At 51.6% G+C, this 20020-nt stretch overlaps 3 protein-coding genes across 7 annotated transcripts; 2 read left to right on the top strand and 1 right to left on the bottom strand.

Moving 5' to 3' along the window:
- Positions 1-1000: 1000 nt before the first annotated feature.
- LRRC43 (leucine rich repeat containing 43) lies at positions 1001-10013 on the top strand. Of its 4 annotated transcripts, XM_048323059.1 has the most exons (12): positions 1004-3014; positions 3090-3326; positions 3567-3677; positions 3811-3950; positions 4543-4781; positions 5399-5577; positions 5911-6034; positions 6243-6382; positions 6513-6602; positions 6897-7082; positions 7492-7579; positions 9692-10010. In XM_048323059.1, the coding sequence occupies exons 1-12, from the start codon at positions 2925-2927 to the stop codon at positions 9850-9852; spliced, it is 1785 nt and encodes a 594-aa protein (XP_048179016.1). In that variant the 5' UTR covers positions 1004-2924; the 3' UTR covers positions 9853-10010. The 4 variants fall into 4 exon arrangements, with proteins under 4 accessions (XP_048179013.1, XP_048179014.1, XP_048179015.1 ...); XM_048323058.1 differs by having other exon boundaries at positions 1003-3326; positions 9692-10011; XM_048323056.1 differs by having other exon boundaries at positions 1001-3677; positions 9692-10012.
- Positions 10014-10122: 109 nt separating this feature from the next.
- B3GNT4 (UDP-GlcNAc:betaGal beta-1,3-N-acetylglucosaminyltransferase 4) lies at positions 10123-12271 on the top strand. Its single transcript, XM_048323060.1, has one exon. The coding sequence runs from the start codon at positions 10424-10426 to the stop codon at positions 11540-11542; it is 1119 nt and encodes a 372-aa protein (XP_048179017.1). The 5' UTR covers positions 10123-10423; the 3' UTR covers positions 11543-12271.
- A 2438-nt stretch (positions 12272-14709) lies between these two features.
- Positions 14710-18539, bottom strand: DIABLO (diablo IAP-binding mitochondrial protein). Of its 2 annotated transcripts, none has more exons than XM_048323061.1 (6): positions 18479-18539; positions 17733-17841; positions 17408-17539; positions 16422-16532; positions 16203-16299; positions 14710-15333 (listed from the first exon to the last, which is right to left on the bottom strand). In XM_048323061.1, exons 1-6 carry the CDS (start codon positions 18523-18525, stop codon positions 15119-15121), a joined length of 711 nt encoding a protein of 236 aa, XP_048179018.1. In that variant the 5' UTR covers positions 18526-18539; the 3' UTR covers positions 14710-15118. The 2 variants fall into 2 exon arrangements, with proteins under 2 accessions (XP_048179018.1, XP_048179019.1); XM_048323062.1 differs by having other exon boundaries at positions 17408-17536.
- Between the last annotated feature and the right edge of the window lie 1481 nt (positions 18540-20020).

The following is a 20020-nucleotide window of genomic DNA, read 5'->3' as shown; positions in this document are numbered from 1 at the left end:
TGTACTCAATTTGCTTTCTGATGTCTTTGTTGGTGCCAAGGAGCCCAAAGGAACCATTAAACAGAAGAGGAAGATTGCAAACCTGTTGATCTCTGCGTTCAGGTGAAGAGAGGAAACCAAAAGGAAAGAATACAATGATTAGTCTCAGTCTTCTGCATAGTTTTTGCAAATCTTAATAGTTTTGTGCAGCGTGATGCATTTTTAAAGCATATAGGCGTGAAGCTAAAGATGAACATCAACCAGGGCAACCTTACAGCCTGTAGCAAGGTCAGTCATACCCACCTGCTCTGTGTTCCATGGTGGGCTTGGACAGCAGTGGCTTGGCTGGGAGCTGGTGTTGGAGTTGCTTCTGGAGCTTCTGCCTGCCTGGAGTGCTGTGGATGGGACCAGCCAGCCTGCATTTAAATGCTGTGGAGTCCTGCGTCACAGTAATTTTTTCTTTTTTTTTTTTTTTTGCCAGTGATAATTTGGGGCTTTTTCTTTTTTGAAGATTGCATCAGATGCGTCTTCACTGATTGTGATCTAGGTGCAGTTTCAAACTGACATAGAGGGTGTCCTGTGTCATCTCTTTGACTAGGAGCTTGGGATACTTGGCTTGACCATCCCATTTAAATCCTTGGGCTCTCCAAAATGTGGGATTTAGAACATAAACTCTTGTTTTATTTATAAACGTGGTTGGGAGCATGTTATTGCTACCCAAAGCCATTGCTTCTCCTTCAGAGTCAGTTTAAGAGTGGGCCAGTGCAGGGAGTAAAAAAGGCTTGTGTGCAAGGTAGGTCAGGCCTCCAGTTCCATGTATAAATCCTTTTGCTGGATGCCTGTAAGACCCTGTTCCCAAGGGATGCTCAGGATACCCCCCTCCCCATCCCTGATGCCCATCTCTCCAACTCCTCTGAGGGTGTGTTCTGCTTCTAGTACCAAGTGCAGGAAATTCTCATACACACCAAAACAGAGAATAATTATCCCTAGGATTTTTAAGTATGAGGCTGTGATCAGAAGAGCAAAACTCCTGATGGCTTGGGACAGAAAGAGCAGAGGAAACCCCTATGGAAATACCTTTGTGACACAGACACACTTGTTCTTCCCACCTCTGCAGTTAGAGATGTACCTGGAAGGTAGTCATAGCTCAAAGATGAGTATGTGTGAAGTCACCAGGAAACCTTCAAGGGTCAATATACTGGTGTCAAAATAATCAGTTCTGGCTTTCATGTGCAATAACCCTCTTTGAAAAGAAAAAGCTTGGTGTGTGAATGAACTCCTCTGGGACTGGTTCAAGGATTGTTCTCAGGACTGAACCGATTCCCAAGGCTTGAAATGGTAATGGATATTTCCCCTGTAACATGGTGCACCAGGATCCCACCAGGCTGTAACTTCAGCCCTCAAGTCTTTGCTTGAAGCCACAGTAACAGAGTTTCCCAAAGTGAAGGTGGTTCTGCCATGGGCTGTGAGGGAGCCAAGCAGAGGGAAGGAGCCATCCCACCAGGAAGTCTTTCTTCTTGCACGACCCTTGTTCCCAGGTGCTTAATAATGCCAAGGAAGAGATGAGTTACCATGGCCTAGGGCAAGGACAGTTCTGGCAGACAGTTGTTTTCTTTGAAGGTTTTATTATTTGAGGGGGAGATGGAGACAGAGAGAAAGAGAAGATGTTTCTTTGTGCGTGCCATTCTTTAGGAGTGTCCCTACAAAGGGAGTGGTGGGTACAGATGGCTCCTTTCAGGCAGAAGGGTGGTCTTGGCGGGTTTCTTGTTTGGAAGCACCAAACCTGCAGAGATGCAGTTGGTCAGTGGCCCACAGGAAGATGCATGGAAGGTACATAAAAGATGCCATTAGGCACTGCCAGTCCCCTTCCAGCTCTCCCAGCTGGGCACAGCCAGGGAGGACTGGGATCTGGTCTTCCTCCAAGAGCAGGAATATCTCTTTGTGCAGCACTGAAGGCAATGGGGCCCAGTTATTTTAAATAGTGATGCAAATAAAAGCAGCAGCATTTTTACAGCTTTGCTTTTCCACAAAACACGGTTCAACCACTGGTGATGCTTTTTCTAAGACTTTCAGAAGACTTTACTTCATTTTTCTCCTGAGGACAGCACTTTACCTGATTACTCCACTCCAGGACATGCCATTATCTCATAGCCTGTGCATGCTCTGCACATCCTTTCCAGTCTGTACAGGACTGTGATAAGCTGCTGAGCTGATAAGGGAGCAGGTCGGCATCCGTCCTGTAAAACCCAACCTGAGAAGTTCAGCTTTCCACCACGTAACCATCAGACACCACAGTGCAACTGCAATTCATTTGGTGAAGTTCTGCTGACACGTGATGCCCTGTCAGCTCTCTAAAGTGGAATTTGTAGCCATTGCCTCAACACCTATCTCTGGAAAAAGGAAATTAATCTCCATCTGTGGAGACCTGACACTGACCTGAGACACAGCTGTGGCTTTTGTTCCTAGACCTCACCTACTTTTTCCAAGTGTGGGAGCTGGTATTTTCAGCTGTGAGCTTGTTTTCTGATGGCCTTACATGGTTGTGTGACAGTGCCCTCCACGTAAAGTGGAGAGCTGGACTTTCAGAGCTGACTGAGACCCTGACGGGTTCCTCCCTGAAACCTGAGTGACACTCAGGCCGTAGATAAGGAAAATGCCAAATTCCATGCTACAGGTCCCCGGCCAGGGAAGAATGCTGATGCTGTATCCTGCAAGTGCAGCATGAGGCCACCTGCTCTTTCCCTGGTGGGGAGCAGCCCCCATAACACAGGGTAGACCCAGAAAACCAGGGATTTATTCCCAGCCCGGCAAGCTTGGTGCTGCCCTAGACTTGCTGCACGCTCTGCTTGGAGAGTTTGGTTCCATGGCATTCGCGTCAGTGCCATCTCCTAGCGACAGGGACGCAAGCCGCTGAGCCAGGGGATTCCCTGCCAGGCTGGGGCTGGATGGCAGCACCCGGCAGCGTCTCGGCTGCTTTTCAGGAGTACCTGCGGCACCTGGGGCTGCAGGACTTCCCCTGCGGCCTCGGCAGCTGGGTAAGGGTCTGGGGGGGCACAGCCATGGGGTATGGCACGGGGCTGCCACTGCCTCTCCTCTCTCCCTGTCCGCAGAACAAATCCTGCCTCAATGCAGAGCCAGCAGGGCTGGAGGAGACCGTGCTGCCGGGAGAGGAGACCCCCGAGGTGCTGCTGGAGCTGCTGAGAGACCAGCACAGCCCCTGGGCCCTGCCCCACGACTGCAGCCCCCAGGACCGGCTCCTGCGGGAAGTGGCCGTGCTGGCACCTGAGCTCCTCCGCAGCTCCAGAGTCTTCCAGGTTGTCAAGTCCCTGCGGATACTCGACAAGGGAGTAAGTGCAGCTGCTGGTGCCCATAAAGCTGTAGGCCAGGAAACTGTGTCTTCCTGCTGTGAGGGAAAACATCCTGGAAGAATGACACCTTCCTCTCCTAGGGTCTTCCCAGGTGTTGCAGCTGGAACACCACAGCCTCCTCAAGACATTGTGCTAATCTGTGTTACATGGATGTCACGTGGATCAACGAGTGCCACAAGGTGCCTCAGGGACACATTGGCCAAACCTAGCTCTTTGCAGGTGGAGGAGGTGGATGAGGGTGTGCTGCGCTTCCAGCAGCTGGAGGAGCTCATTCTCAGTGCCAACCGCATCAGCAAAGTAACCTCGGCCCACCTGCCCCGGGCTCTGAAGGTGAGCAAGCAGGGCCTTGTGCAGGATGGGGCAGGAATTCCCATCTGGGAAAACAGTGAAAGCCAACCAGTTTGAGGGGGTGCCAGGAACAGCTCATTGCAAAGGTGTTTGTAGTTTCTTCTGTCCCGGGCAGGTCCTGGAGCTCTGCTGCAACGCTGTGCATGATCTGCAGGACCTGTGTGCTCGGCCACCCCCGGAGCTCCAGCACCTGGGGCTGGGGTACAACCGGCTGTGTGGCCCTTCCCAGGAAAAGCACTTCACTGTGGATTTCTGGTAATGCCACAGGCTGAACATGGGCTGCTGAAAGGGAAATGGGCAGATGTGAGCAGGAGACCTCAAGCCACCGAGGTGGCCGTTGTTGGGAAATCACAGCCCTTCAGAAGGGTTTTTTCTTTGCTCTGTGTCCACTCTCTGTGCAGAGCAGTCTGTCTCTGCAGTCTTCTGTCTTACGCCCAGAGGTTGTCTTGGTCCTTGGCAAGGTGTGGAATGGGGGGATCACCAGGGGAACTGCCTTGACACCCTTGCCACCACAGTTCCCATTTCCCTGGGCAGCTTACTTTTTCCATGTCCTTCCCAAAGCCCCTGCTGGAAGTCTGGAAGGTTCTGAGGTGTAGGCTGCATCACCAAATGGTGCAGTGGGGTCGTCAGTGGAAGCTAAAGAAATGTTTTTGTGTTGTGGGGCAGACTGACAATGGACTGTATGGCTCAGGAATTTGGAATTGGCCTCCAGACTGGATTCTTCAGTTCAACCCAGTTTGTGCTGGGGAAACACAACTTTCGTTTCTGTTTTTGCCGCAGGGCAGTAGCTCTCTATCCTCATATGGGTGCTGGCTGCCTTACCTCCCTCCCTGGGTTCTCTCCTTAGGCCAAACCTCATCTCCCTTGACCTGAGCTTTAACAGCCTCACGGACCTGCAGGGGCTGGTCTCCCAGCTGTCCACTCTGCAGAATCTCCGCATCCTGGTGCTCCAAGGGAACCCACTGGCTCTCATCCCCAGTTACAGAGGCTTCCTCGTGGACAGCCTGCCCAAGCTGTCCATCCTTGATGACATCCACATACGGCCTGATGAGAGGCAGCAATTCCATGGTCTGGCGAGGCAGCCAGGTGAGCCCCCGCCTTTGAGGCTGCCTGTGCTGACCCTGTGATTCAGGAGCGGGGTTTTCATTGTGGTGGAGCTCTGTAATTACCATCGAGGTAGTTTCAGCCTTAGGGCCAAGAACAACCCATCCCAGTCCCAGCACTGCCTCAGTGTCCTGGCCTGCCTCAGCTTCATTTCCCAGACACCACCTGTTTTCAGACCATGTGTTTCCCTCTCGAGCTGTGGCAAGAGGAGCATCTGTACTTGGGAAGGTGCTCACATGGTGCTGCACTGTCTGCACACAGCGGTGCCACCTCCGTGGCACATCCCTGACTGGGATGAGAGGAGGAGGCTGGGACACTCGGGATGGGAAGCTTCTCTTGATGGTCCCTACTCAATGAGTTTATGTGCTGGATGTGCTTATTGGAGACTCAATTGTAGAAGGAACAGAGCAGTCAAGCCAGGAGGTGTTTGCATGGCTTTGGAGTGACCCCACGTGGCAGTGGTTTGTCACAGTTTTGCACAGGGTGGCACCGAGGCATGCCAGGAGGTGGAGGGACCTGGAGGTTTCTGCTTGCTCTGTTCCTTCCTCACTCTGGAGGGAACGTGCTGCAGCTTCATGGCAAGATTGTCTTTCTTTCAGAGCTGATCAGGAATGAAGGACGAGTGGTTGTGAGCATTGGGGAGATGAAGGGACTCCCCGATCCCAAAGCTTTTCAGCAGCTGAAGGTTGGCTCTGAGGGTCCAATAATCACCTACAGCTACCGTGTGACCTACGAGTTTGCAGAGAGAGAGGAGCTTGAGGACAGGGGCAGCCCTGAGGTTGGTGCTTGATTGTGCTCCTGGAAACAACCAGCATGGCAGGCCACAGCAGGGGGAACGGCATGGGCATCTCCAGGCTATGGGGTGATGGACATGGCATGGGTAGCAGCAGTGCTGGGGACAGGATTCCTATGTGGCTGCATCCAGCAGGACAAGACCCAGCTGCCCACGTTCCACATCCCTCTTGGGGAGCCCAGAGCTCTGCACATGGGAGTGCACTCACAGCCCCCCTCCTGCTGACTGGCAGACCCTTTCCCTGGCACTGATGTTCCTTCTTCCCATGAGGGTGGTCTGGGGTATAGGATTTTGGAGGCAGATCGGTCTCTGTTTCAGGTAACGCAAATTTACCAGAGTCCCACGGTGGCCACACTGGATGTGGACAGCTCTGCTCAGGACACAGGAGAAGCAAAGAGCCATCAGGAGTCTGCAGCCACAGAGGAGCCCAAGGCCCACTCTGGTAATGAGGAATTATAGATCCTCTGTCCCATCTCTCAGGGCAGGTTTATAGCTCTTCCTGGGATGTGGTGGCATCAGGATGTCCCTCACAGTATCAGCTGAGCTGTTTCTGGGACTGATGGATAATGACCTAGCACCAGCCGTGTCCTGGGGGTCCTTCTGTCCTGGGGAAAGAGAGGTCTCCTCTGAACTTTTCTGTGTCCCTATAGCAAAGGTGTTTGCCACCCCTGGACAGCCCTGGGCAGACACAATCGACTTCAGCTACAGGAAGGAACACGTTGCCAAGGACTTGGTGGGGCTGAAGTCCTACCTGGAGGCTGGAACCATTGTCTCTGTTGTGGAGGAGAAGGTGAGGGTGTGGCAGAGCTGGATGAAGGGGGAAGAGCTGCTGGGAGCTGCTGTGGAGCCAGGGGTATCATGTTCCGTCTGGGAGGCAGGCTAGGATGGCAGTGACCCTGAGCCAGCTCCTCTCCGGGCAGGTGCTCTCATGGCCTGTGGATGCTGATGCAGAAGAAAACGCTGCCACAAATAAGAAGGAAGGACAGGAGCTGAAGAAGGACAGTGCAAAGGTAGGGTGCTGGGAGAAAACAATGACCAAATTACATCTGAGTTGCAAAAACAGTGATGGGAGAATGAGGATCCTTCTCCTGGATCAGTTTAGTGTGTCAGAGAGTCACCCCCAAAACCAGACCTCTCCCAAAGTCCCCCTTTGCTATGGGGGGAAGGCAGCAGCTGTTGATACACACCTTGGCCACGATGCAGTGGTGGGCAAGGGGCTGGGTTGGGGTTGCTTCTCTCTGATAAAGGGACCCCAACCCTCTGCTGAGACCTGTCCCTGTGTCCTGCACCGTCCTGTGTCCAAGGACAAGCAGAAAAAGAAGAAGCAGCCATGTGAATTCCGCAGTGACCCTCCTATTCGGAGCATTCTGGGCACAAGGAGGGTGACCTTGAAGACCCTGCTGGCCACCGAGAACATGGTGGCAGCTGTGTGTGAGTTTGGGATCCTGATCCCTCAGAAACCACCAGAACCTCCAGCTGTGGAGGAGAAGGTAAGGAGCGTGTCCCAGGGTGAGGCTGCAGGCTGGGGTTCAGTATAACCACCATCCATCACTGCTGGTGTGGTTATTTAAGGCTGATATTAGCAAGCAGTACTGCTACTTTTTCTGGGCCTAGGAAAATAGATGAGTCTATTTTTCCATTCAAGAATGTGAAAGCAGCCACTCGTGCTTCCTCTGGTGCTCTCTCTCAGCATGGCAGCACATACCAGCTGTACCAACTTCCTATTTCCTGGATTCTCTTCTCTTAGCAGCCACTCTGCTATGCTCCTGCTCCCCCTCACCTCTTTCCTCTGTCCCTGAAATCCCGGTGACAGCACCCAGATGGTGACAGCTGTCACAGGACTGAATGAGGGCATTGAGTTTCAACACAGCCTTACTGTGGAAACATCTCTCTCCACAGGAGGTGAAAAAAGGCACAGACAAGAGCAAAACACCCAAAGCAGTGAAAGGAGCTCAGGCCAGCCGGAAAACCGCGACGTCTCCCAAAGGTGACAGAGGCTGGAGCTGGCAGGGCAGAGGGTGGTGTGTGTGAGAGAGAGCAAACAGGAGCAGGGCCTGGCCACCCTGCCAGCTCCAGGAGCAGGGACTTACTCACATCCTGAGCCTCAGGCTGTGAATACAGACATTGACTGCAGCGCTGTCAGGATAGACAGCCTGGAGACCGTGTGAGTCGGTGTCTGCACAAGCACCGAGGGTGGGCTGCCGACTGCCCTGGGAGACACACACCTACAGCACTCTGTGCCAGGGGAGAAGGGCAAAGCAGACTTTTGGGTGAGAAAAGTGCTGCCCACTGTGTCGGCTGCCAAATGTGGGCGGTGGCGTGGGCGGGCAGCTGAGGAAGGGCTGCCTGGGATGCATAATGAGCTCCTCATCCATTGCCAAATCGCATCTGAAAGCACTTTGCAGAGGGGATTATTGTTCTCTCTGGTTTGGAGATGAGATGCACAGAGAGCCCCAGGTCCCCCAGCCAGCCCATGGCAGGGCTAGGAACAGATCCCAGTCTGCTGTCACCCAGGAAGAGACCACCCCGACCCCACCGGCTGTGTCCCCTGCCTCCCCAGTGCGGAGCTCAGGGCTGCTCAGCCAGCAGTGTTGCTTAATCTGCCAGAAACAAACCTCGCCCTGCCTCTTGCAGGTTATTTTTCCAACAATCTTGGTTTTGACTGCAAAAATAGCAGTGCCAGCACATCGGAGGGGTAATGCAAGAGCAGGGGGAAGTGGGAGAGGGAAGGGGTGGCCAAGCAATGCTGAAAAGCTGCTCATGGGTCAAGGAGGGCATGGAGAGGGCCAGGCCTCCCAGCACCACTCAGAGCTACCAAAGGAGCCTTGTTTTCCTGCTCTGGCATTAGATTTAAGAGTGCAATTAACCCACAGAGCTCCAGGCTGCTTTCCTGTGCCTAGTCACCCACAGCAAGGTCCCCATCTGTGGGGAGGCTCTCAGAGCTCTGCAGTCCTTGGCTGTGTCTGCATTCAGGGAAGCCTGTGGCCTCTTCCAGTGACCTGAAAAGAAGAAAATTCCCTGAATTGCTGTCCCCCACAAAAAGATGTGTATTTCCAATCTACACTCAGCCTGTTGCTAAAGCAGGCAGTTGCTGTCAAACAGCTCAACTTCAGCCGTGGTTGTTTCTTCCTTCCTTTCTACCCCAGTGTGGGGTCAGTGCATGCAGGAGGTTTCCTTCAGCTTGAGCAAGGGTAAAGGTGCTGTTGTGTGCACAGAAACGCCACTGTTGCAGGAAACCCAGAGCAATTAGAGATTTATGCTTAATTTGGTGTCCCCATGTATCTGTGCAGGTGGGGGCTGGCTCGGCCACACCGGGAGGCCACTGCGTGCATATTTCAAAGCATGAGTGCAAAATTCACCATGCCTAAAAATGAGCTGCCCCACAGCTCGCTACAGCCAGTGTCCCATGGCCGTGACTCATAAGAACACCTCAGTTGTGGCTTTTGGGGGTACTGCTTGAGCCCTGCTGAGTGCAGTGTCTGCACATCCTGCCTGCCCTGAGAGGCACCAGCTGCTGTGGGGCTGTCTGACACTTGCTCATCACCTGGGGACCACGCACCTCCTTGGAGCTGTGAAAGTGGCCACGTCCCAGGGGACAGGGGATGGCTCCCAGCCGTGTGTCCAGCGAGGCTGTGCAGGGACCGGCACTCTCACAGCCGGGATCTGAGGCTGATTTGCATCCCTCAGTCAGCAAATGCACACAAATAATAAGTCCTCTCAGAGGAATTGGGATCGCTTCCAGACAGCTCAAAGAGGAAAGGCAGTGAGCTTTTTCACAAGTGAACCATTTGCCCAGACATTGAAGGATGTCTTCAGAAGTAGTTTCACGTAGGTCTCATTTTACCCCACATTTGATTTCCCAGGATCCTTGAAATAATTTATTTCTGCATTTTCTTTTGCCCTAGGGCAATTTCACAACAAAAAGCAAGGTTGCACCCAGGTCAGTTGCCAGCCTAAAGATGCATTTTGGGTTTCTTATCCAAAGTCATATTCAAATAGATTTCCCTCGAGGCCCAGTCAGTGCTGACACCCTTGCACACTGCTGCTTTTAGGATGATTTACTCTCTCAAGACAGTGACAAATGTACTTCTTTCCACAGGAAAAGGAAAAAACAAAGACACCGCTGAAGTGGCGGAGGGTCAAGAGCTCCAGCCCGTACTGCTGACGGTTCAGTTCCAGATGCAGCTGCTTCGGTGGCCCTTGGCAGCCAGCACCCAGAGCCAGGAGAATGTGGCCGTGGCAGTGGGAAACACTCAGTGATGTGTCCGTAGCAGAAGCGTGAGTGGAAATAAACCGCACGGGAACGCTGCGTGGAGCCTGATTTAGCCGAATCGCCAAAGCTGGGAGATGCCCTGGGACTCCTCGTGGTCTGGGGCTGGTGCTGAGCTTCTGCAGGAGCTGGAGCGGGCAGGGGGTGTTGGGTGGGTGTGCGGGGTGTAAGGTGGATGGGCCGTGCCTGGGACACGCTGCCACGGTGCCGGTACCAGCCCCTCGCATCCTCCCCCCGCGGGCGGGGCGCAGAAGCTGCGGGGCGGGGTCGGGGGCAGCTCCCGGTAAATCGCGGCGCCGGCGGCAGCTCCCGGTGACTTGTGGAGGAGGCTGTTCCGCCGAGCGGAGCCGGGGTTTTGCTGTGTGGGGGTCACCGTGGAGCGGCGGCTCCAGCCCGGTTTGCGCGCCCCGGCGGGGCCGGCGGCTCCGGACCGTCCTTACCGGCAGCACCGCGTCCTGGTGAGAACCGGGGGAAGCACCGAGAAACGTCCCCGTCCCACCTGGGAGGGAACGGCTCGTCTTCATTTGCCCGCCCGGGGCCGGTCCTGCACCGGAGGCTGCCATGTATCCCAGGATTAAAAGCTTTGTGCTTTACACCTTCTCAGTCACGCTGCTGGCCTGTGTGTTCTACATGAAGAAGGAGGCGAAGTTGGCAGCATCATCAGCAGAGCAGAAAGTGGATGTAGCAGATCACAGACTGCTGCCTTCGGTTCTGGACAGCGCTGGGCACAGCAAGTGTTTGCCGAACTTGACCTTTGCCAATTCTTCTCTCACCCTCCCGGAGCCTCACCGTGTGTTCTTAACCTACAAGCACTGCAGGAACTTCTCAGTCCTGCTGAGGCCTTCCAAGTGTAGCAAAGAGATGTTCCTCCTGCTGGCCATCAAGTCTTCCCCCATCAATGTGGAGCGGCGCGTGGCCATCAGGAATACATGGGGGAAGGAGGTCTCCATCGGGGGCAGGCGCATCAGGCTGGTGTTCCTCCTAGGGCGCTCCGAGGCCAAAATCCAGGTGCAGCCCCTGCACCAGCTGCTGGCTTACGAGAGCCAGGAGTTTGATGACATCTTGCAGTGGGATTTTGTTGACGACTTTTTCAACCTGACCCTCAAGGAGCTGCATTTCCTCCGCTGGTTCACGGAGGACTGCCTGCACGCCAGGTTCGTGCTGAAGGGTGATGATGATGTGTTTGTCAACACTTACAACATCGTTGAGTTCCTCAGGGAGCTGGACCCTGAACGGGATCTCTTTGTTGGGGACGTGATCGCCAATGCCCGGCCCATCAGGAACACCAAGGTCAAATACTTTATTCCAGAGCCCATGTATGGAGCCACCTTCTATCCTCTCTATGCGGGAGGAGGGGGCTATGTGATGTCTAGGCAGACAGTACATCGCCTCCAGAGCACCGCAGAGGACACGGAGCTCTTCCCCATAGATGATGTGTTTGTGGGAATGTGTCTGGCAAAGATGTCAGTGACCCCAAAGAACCACGCTGGCTTTAAGACTTTCGGGATCCAGAGACCTTTCAATCCTTTTGATCCGTGCTTGTACAAAGAGCTGATGGTTGTGCACAGACTGAACCCAACGGAGATGTGGATCATGTGGACGCTGGTGAAGGATGACAGCATTAAGTGTGCAGTGTCGGTGACACACAGCTACAGGAGGGGCTGGAAAAGGAGCTACTGATGAGCCCAGCAGGATTGTGGCTGGTGACAGGGTACCTAAACTAAAAATCAGGTTGTGGTAGAAACGTGTCCATTACTAACAGACTGCACTGGAGCCGTCAGAGTTTGCTTTGCAGTGAGTGTTTTTCTGTCGGGGGTTACTTGAAGCAGTTGAATTGGCACGGGGTGGGGGTGTGGCTGCGTGAGACATGGCACCGGGGACTCGGCTCCTCCCGGCTAGATTGTGCCAGGGGAAGTCACAAGTGCCACCTGCACTGGTGTCTGACCACCAGCCGAAGTCAGTCTCATGTGGGGCAGCCAGCGATGACTAATGAGTGACAGAGCATTTGAAATGTACTTGAAGGGGTGGAAGAAAGGCCAGTATGTCCTGCTGGGTCTGCTGTCCCAGGGCGGCAACCCCACAGCTCCTACTAGACAGCAGGAGAAAGGGAGTGGAGTGGGGACGGAAAAGCTTCAAAAAGATACGGCCTTAACACAGCAATGATGATGATCTGAAGGACTGGGCTCTGCCTCCAGCCCTTTGCCTTTTACAGAAGTTCACTACAGGCTTACATGCACTGGACACTTTTGCACAAACACTTTCTGATCTGGCTTGAGAGGAGCAATGTGTCTTTGAGTAATCACGGTAGGAAGAGTGGCTGTAGCTTCCCATGTTGTGTGGGAGGTGTTTGGTTTGTTGTTGTTGTTGTTGTTGTAATGTTGTGTATAAATAAAATAGTTTTGAAAAGTATTTTCATGGGAATATTCTTAGGTCTCCTGAAAGCTAAGAGCCAGGGAAGGCTGAGAATCTGATGCTGGGTATTTACATTAAAGAGGATAATGTTATGTGGAAATGGATACTTGCCACTTCCTTTTCTTTGGGCAGCTGCTGTTTTCTGCCCTGTCCAGACAAGATGTATTGACACAAAAGTGATTAATCTGCATGTGCTGGAATTGCTAGTTTGAGAAAAGATCAAATACAGAGCTAAGCTTTGGTAGTACTTTTGTGAAGCTTATCAGTGTCAGGGTGTCTTGCTGCTAGAGCAGAAGCTGTGGGTGAGCAGGAAATAGCCTGGAAGCCTTAGGAAAAAAAAGCAAATGAGTAAAGAGGAAGTGTGTGATTAGAGAAAATAGAGCTCTTTGTGCTGTGCTGTTGTAACTGCTGTCTCTGGTGCCAGCTGCCCAGCATCCATCCCCCACCAGATGGGAGCTGGAGCCTTCAGAGGTGCCCGGGAAGTGCTGCCAGGAGGTTATTTTTTATCCTATAGACAGGGACACCCCGAGAGCAGGGGTGTGGGAGCTCTCAGGGCTGCACAGGCTGTGGGACTGCTGGCAGAATGTGCTCCCTCAGCCCTCTGGAGCACCTGGAGTAGCTCTGGCTGAGCCCCAGGGCTAACTCAGGCTCTTGGGGCAGAAGGTGCCACCTCACAGGAGCTGGTTTTGTGCCAGATGTGAGTAGGGGTTTGTCTCAAAGAATTGGTGGGTGTCCATCCGCAGTGTGGTCTTTTGCAAGCTGCTGTATTTTCTGCTACAGCTCCAACAGGGATTAATTAACTGTAGCTGAGAAAGTGACTGTGTGTAGTTTCAGGTGTGTTGGCTTTGTAAACAAGGCCGAGTGTCAGCAGCAGACCCCATGTTCTGGGCACTGCTGCTGGTCCTGGAGAGGAGACTGGGCAGAGCAGGCACCGTGGTGCCCTGTGAGCTGCTGTGCCAGCACTTTTGTGATCCACTCAATGATTCCCAATGCAAACTCAGGAGCACAGAGCATGATGTCATGTCTGTTGTGGGCTTAGGTGCATGGGCTAATCCCCAACTGGCAGCTCTCACTTCCTAACAAAGGTGAGGGACTCTCTTCTGCCCCATTTTGGAGGTGAATTGGAGCCATTTGTGCTCCTCACCCCCACTTTGGCTTGACTGGACTGACTGGTTGGTTCCAGTCACGTCAGGCTGGATGTGTGTGGGAACAGCTGTTGGGAAGAAAACACAGGACATGCAGTGAAACGAGAAGTGGGGTCACAGCAGGGCTGGGAACAAGGGGAAAAGGGACTTTCCTGGCTTTGCAGGCTCCTGGCAGTGCCATGCAAACATCTGAGTAGAGTTACTGTGGCATCCTGAAAGGTACACAACTTGTTTGTGCACTCAGGTCAGGGGTTTGGCAGATGTTCTGCAACTGCACAAGGCATCAAATGAGAGCAGTTGTGGTTAGAGGTTGATCTGAGGGTGCGTTTGGCTCCTGAGGGCTTGGCTGTGCCACCACTCAAGTAATCCTCTCATCATAGTGGTTTTTTCCCTAATGCTCCAGCCCAAAGCTGTGTTTGGCACAGGAGACACTGGCAGTTCCCTGAGAGCTGAATTCCAGACTGTGCTATCCTCCTTGGATACAGCAGCACCAGTGAGGAGCAAGGAAAGATTGTTTGTTAATTTTTTTTTACTACTTAATCTATAAATGAACAGTGCTGTGCACCTGAGATTGCATTTGTTCCAAAGGCAGCCAACATGAGACACAATTTATGCTGCAGGTGAGAAAATTCCTGGTGAGGCACAACTCAATTTAGTAACAGCAACCTTGACACAGATGCAGTGCATCAGATGCTAATTGGTGGTGAAAAACCTTTGATTAGTGTGTTTTCTTACACAGCCTGGCAGATGGGGATTAACTGCTTCCAAACATCAGTGATAAAGTTCTAGTGGATGCTGTTCTACAAAGCAAATTTCACAACAGCCGTCAGGTTAGGAAATGAACACAGTGAAAGACACCTGTGGTATTGAAGCCTGCAGTGAAACATTAAGCTTGCGAAAGAAATGATGAAGATAATTTCCTGAAACTTGCACTGGGAAGCATTCAAACGTAAAAATCTCTGTTGCTCACTGCTTTGTAGAACAGTACACAGCAGCTGCCAAAACAGTTTCATTTATAACCACAGTATCTTGAAAATCAAACCTCTCCTTTGCTTCCCGGGGAACCTTCCCCAGAGGTGACTCTGGGCGAAATAAGTTGCTGTGCTGAACAAAACTGCACCAAGAGCCTGGGTGACTCCATGGGAAGTTCTCAGCTCCAGAGCAAACATTCCCCCTGACTGTAGCTCAGTGTAATTTGGTGCAGTTGCCAACTCAGAGGTTAAAATCTTTTAAAATCAAGTAGGAAGCAGGGCCTAATCTCTTCCCCAAATGGACACACCCACAAAGAGCTGCTGTTGCACAGTTTAATAAAGGCATTTCCTCACAGACATCATTTACCTCACAGGTTAAAAACAAGGATCTTTAAATACACATCTTTGTCTGATCCCTCATGAGCTCCCACAAACACACCAAGGGAGCAGCAGGACCCTCCAAGCAGAGACACATTTAACACCAGGCCATCCCTGATAACAGTCTTCACATTTGCATAGATAAGCATTTAAATAAATGAATCCAAAAGTATTACAAACAAGGTAAGTTACAAACAAAATTGAGGCCTTCCAAATACTTGATTTGTAAAGCAATCGTTTTCATGGGGAAAAAAAGGAATCACAGGCTTATTTCAGCAGTTTTACACTATCCCACACTTAAGAGCTTGGGACTGTTCAATTTGTGATTGACCCTCAGACTCCAGTTCTGTTCAGTCCTCCCGAAGGTAAGGGTCATCACCTGGATCTGTATTTCCTAAAACACCCTGTGGCAACAAGGAGTCCTCTCCTTGGGCTTTTATGAGCTCCTCTGTCTGAGCTTCAGCTAATTTGGTCTCTGCTTTCTGGGACAGCAGCCGCACCTCCTGCACTTGGGCCTTCACCAGCTGGATGTGGCTGCGGGCTGTTACGGAGGCCTGGTCTGCACCTGGAGGGAAGGATTGACACACAGGGGTTAGCAGGAGCACTGGAAGCTAAGGAAATGGCTGGGATTATCTTCTGCTTTGCTGTGTTGTGGTGACTCTTGGGCTGTATTAATGCTCAATGCTTTTACTGTTCATTTACCTCAAACCATTTGTCTGCTTTGAGATTTCACTGCTCCCTTGAATTCTTTCATCCCAGTAGGATACAGCTGGAGTTGGATAGGAGTGATCAGCTTGTGCCAGTGGGTTTGAGAGCTAAGCCCAGCACAGTCCTTGTGTGCCAGAACCTTTCAGTCCTTGTCCCATCCTGGCACCTACAGCAGTAGGAACACCTGTGGCACTGTGAACTCCCACCATTCTCCTCCATGCTCCTACAGATTCTGGGTCTTTTCCAGGCACTTACAGAGTTAGGGTGTCTCTGTATATTCACTGCTTTCCCTCCCCTCTCCGTTCCAGTAACTTTGCCTACTCACCATAAACCAGCCCATAACTCAACCTTGGAGCTCTCAAATCTCTCCATGGACGACAGACCAAAATTTGTACCTTTTTTAATATAACTGAATCCAGCTGGAAAGCCCTACTGGACTCACAGGCACCCTTAGTTCTGTGGCTCCCAGGACTGTGTTTGAGCTTTGCATTTAAAAATAACTGAACTCTTCCCTCAGACATTTTTGGCCATGGTTTGTCTTGACCTAAACCACATGTGAAGTTTCCAGGCCTAGTTCTCAATGCATCTACAGACTTGTAGCCAAAAAAAGAATGTATGTGGTCAGGATCTCTAAAAACTAGGCACCAGCTGTCAATTGTGATGTTAACTGAATGTACATTGTGTGTCTGAGCTGTGTTGAGAAAGGGAAGAGGGGCAGGGGCTCACCTGACTGATACGCGGCCTCTGCCGCCATCTCTGACAGCCGCAGCGCCGTCATCCAACTGGATTCCAGCCTGAGGTATTCCTGCTGCTTGGTGGTCATCTAGGAGCAGGATAAAGCATTAACAAGGTGTAACAGACCTGAGAGCTCTCCTGAGCTGTGGAGAACGTTGTGAGCAGGGTTAGAGAGGCACATGGTGAGGGAAGGGAGGTTTGTTTGCTTACATCCACTCTGGCTCCTATGACCACCTGCCAGACTGCATCCACCTCTTCTGAGTTCATTTTCCCAAGGAGATCTGAGTATTGCTTGTAGAGAGACACCAGGGTATAAACTGCCTGTGAAGGAATCATTTTGCACAGTTACCGTGACAACCTGCACAGCTCTGGCATTGTCTCAGTGTTACCTGGTGTTAATTAGCAAAATTAGATACTTGATAAACTGGAATGCAAATGCTTTACTCAAACTGGCACTTTATTTGCAAAATTAAAACTGTCTTGTTGTTTCAGACTTATGTATGGCTCACTCCGTTCTTCTGATGGAATTCAGTTCATGGCCATAGAAAGGCAGAGAAGGGCAATAAAATGCCCAAGAACAGAGAACTCAGTACACAGGTAATAAAAATAACTGCTGTGAGTTTCTTCAGCCCCAGTTCTGAGTTCCAGGGTTGTTTTGCCTTAAGTAAAAAGAAGGACTTCTTACAAGGGCATGGAATGACACGAAAGAGGAATGGATTCACACTGACAGAGGGAAGGGTTAGATGAGATTAGGTAGGGGTTAGTTTGGGAAAAATTCTTGGCTGTGAGGGTGGTGAGGCCCTGGCACAGGCTGCCCAGAGCAGCTGTGGCTGCCCCATCCCTGAAACTGTCCAAGACCAGGTTGGATGGGCTTGGAGCACCCTAGGATAGTGAAAGGTGTCCCTGCCCATGTGAATGGAAGAGCTTTAAGGTCCTTCCAACCCAAACCATTCCAGGATTGTCAAATTTTAATCCAAAAGCAACAGTTTAACAAAGCTCAAAGTAACTTCCACATTTGGTGTAAAAGTGACCCCACAGCTCCCGAGGGACCTGACATCTTCAACCCCCCACACCTCTTTGGTTAAATTAATTTTGCAAAAGCTCATTTTGAGCGTGGTTTAAGAGGTGTAGTTAGTGCCAGACCAGCTGGCACTCCCAGCAGTGGCTCGTGCCAGGCGTGTGACCCCCGAGCTCACCTTGGTGTACTCGGTGAGCGCCTCGATCAGCGCGTAGGTGGTCTGGGAGAGCAGCGTGGCCGTGCTGTCTGTCACCAGGGACACGGCTCTTCTGATCAGGGCATCGTTGCTGAGGGACCCTGAGCCCTGCTGCTGCAACACAAGACACCCGTGTGACCTTTCCATCGCCCTCCTACGGATGCCAGTCAAACACAAAGGTGAGGAAAAGCCTCGCTGCGAGGCTGCACGGCCAAGCTCGCAGAGGATGCAATCCCAGGAGGAAAACCAGGCCAAACAGGTGGGTTTGGGTGTTAAACTGTTGCAAGGAAAGGGGTGCTGGGGGTACCTCCACGACAGGGACAGCGCACAGGGCCACCCCCAGCCCCACAGCCTGGTGCCACCGTCCACTTGAGAGGCCTCGCTGCCGGACACTGGCCAGAACTGGGAAGCTGCGTCTGGAAAGGCAAGAGGCAAAGTTTAGCACCCCTGTGTGCAGTGGGAATAGGGATCAAAGAGAAGAAAAACACCCAGAAGCTGTTCCAGGGGAACTTGTCTATGCCAGGCTTCTATGGTGCAGCTATGTAAGAGTAATGAGTAAGTTTGTTTTAAATTTTGTATTAGTGTTTAGTTGTAAGTGCAAGAAAAGACAAGCATAGTAACTAGTACATTATTAATGCTTTCAGAGAGAAAACGTATGTTATCTGGTACCAGCACACTGCTGATAGTCAATAATATTGGAAAATAGGTTAAAAATATGCTTAAAATTGGTGTGAGGTACATGCAGATGAAAAATGTGACAGGTTTGTTACAATCCAGCGACACTTGGGTCTCTCTAGCCAGTTTTACTTACAACCCAAGCTGTGCAAATGCCCTGGGGTCAGGGTCTATCACGGAAACACTCGAGCGGAAAAACAGAAGCACAGAGAATTTCTTTTGTTCTACAGCACTTTAATGAAAACAACTGGTCGGTTTTCCTTCTTTTATGCCCTGTACTCTTTAGCCTACAGCCCGCGGGTGGGGAGCACGGTGTGTGCAGCGCGGTGTGTGCCGCGCGTCTCCCCCTCAGCCTCTCCCCCCGGCCCGCCGCGGTACCTGAGCACGGAGCAGCAGCTCCGCAGCCACCGCCCGCCCGCCGCCATCTTGGCCCGCCCGGCGCGCGGGAAGTGACGTCACCGCGCACGCCTGCCGGGGTGCGGTGGCGTGGGCGGGGTCGAGCGCGGCGCACGCGCAGAGCGGGGGCACGTGAAGGGGCGCGCGGGGCCGTGAGGGCTGTGGCGGGAACGTGAGGGAGCAGGGGCTGAGGGAGGGAGCGGGAGATGTCCCCGGGGATGTACTCGCGTCCCCTCCGCCGTCACAGCCCCGTGGAGCACAAGTGGTGTTGGGAGACAGGTCCTCTGTGTTTTGCTGAGATGCCCAACATCCTAAGGGTCAGAAACAGGCAACAATTTGCCTAGTTGCTGGGAATGAGAAGGGGATTATTGAAACAGGGTCCTGCCTAATTGTTGCAAAATGTGGGATGTGTAAAAATTCTCTTTAAGAAAGGCTGTTCTTTGGGGTTTTGATCTTTGTAGCTTTCAAGCCTCATCAACAAGATTTCATCTGTGAAACAGAGCAGCCAACAAGCGCTGAGTGGTGTCCAGGTGTTAGAAAACCAAATTACTTGGTGGCGGAATTGCCTCGTTAAGGTTTAGGGCTTGATGTGTTTCAGTGATCTTAGATCTTGGGGATGATTAACAAAGCTTGGGAAGAAGGCTTTGGACACAAGGACTACAGAATTTATGGGCCACAAGGACATGGGGCAGAACCCCCAAGATAAGGAAGAAACTAAAAACCCAACCCTGCATCTGGATTGAAATCAGCTCCCATTGGGTAAAAGGTAATTCCAGCAGGGACAGATCATGATCACCAACTCAGAGGCACAAATGCTGCTCCTCACTTCACTGGTTTAATTCATCTTTTGTCGTTCTAAAGTACACGATGCTGCTTTGATTTTGGGTAGTTCCATGCTAGTGATAATCTCTACCTTTTCCAGCAAAGGCTTCCACACAAAAAGGCCTTGATCAATTAGATCAATTCTTTTTATTTATAGCAGAAATTCCTGTTCTCAGAGACTCAGTTACTCAGAGCAGGTTACATTACTGAGGAAGTGGTGTATCACACATCCTTCATTTAATCTTAAACACTTGTAGAAAAGCCTGAGAACGCCAGGTAACAACCCTGTACCTCATAAAACTGTAGGGAGAGGGGAACCTTGTGCTGATCTGAAATGTCTTTTTCCAGGACTTCTAAAACAAATTACAAGTAATTTCTGTGTGTCTGCCTTCACACCCTTAATGAGGCAGAGTAGGACAAGGCAGGACTTGTTTGTTGAGATGTTGGAATGGTGTTGCATCCCTGCCGTCCCCTATGCTGCGCTTGGCAGGGTGGGAATCTCAGGAGAAAACTGCTGGGAGGCTTTTTAATAGTTCAGGGAACAGAAACAAACGTCCAGGAGGCACAAAGAATCTGCAAGAGCCACAAGGATCTGTAAAGTGCATACACAGGGATACCTTTTCTTTTAACCTTTATTGTTTTTACATAGGAAAATAAGACTGTGATGAGGCAGTAACAGCACAAAACTCTTGCAGGTTTGGC

The sequence above is a fragment of the Corvus hawaiiensis genome, chromosome 18 (assembly GCF_020740725.1).
Source record: "Corvus hawaiiensis isolate bCorHaw1 chromosome 18, bCorHaw1.pri.cur, whole genome shotgun sequence".
In the NCBI taxonomy this organism is placed as follows: Eukaryota; Metazoa; Chordata; class Aves; order Passeriformes; family Corvidae; genus Corvus; species Corvus hawaiiensis.
This window is presented reverse-complemented; position numbering and strand designations above follow the sequence as displayed.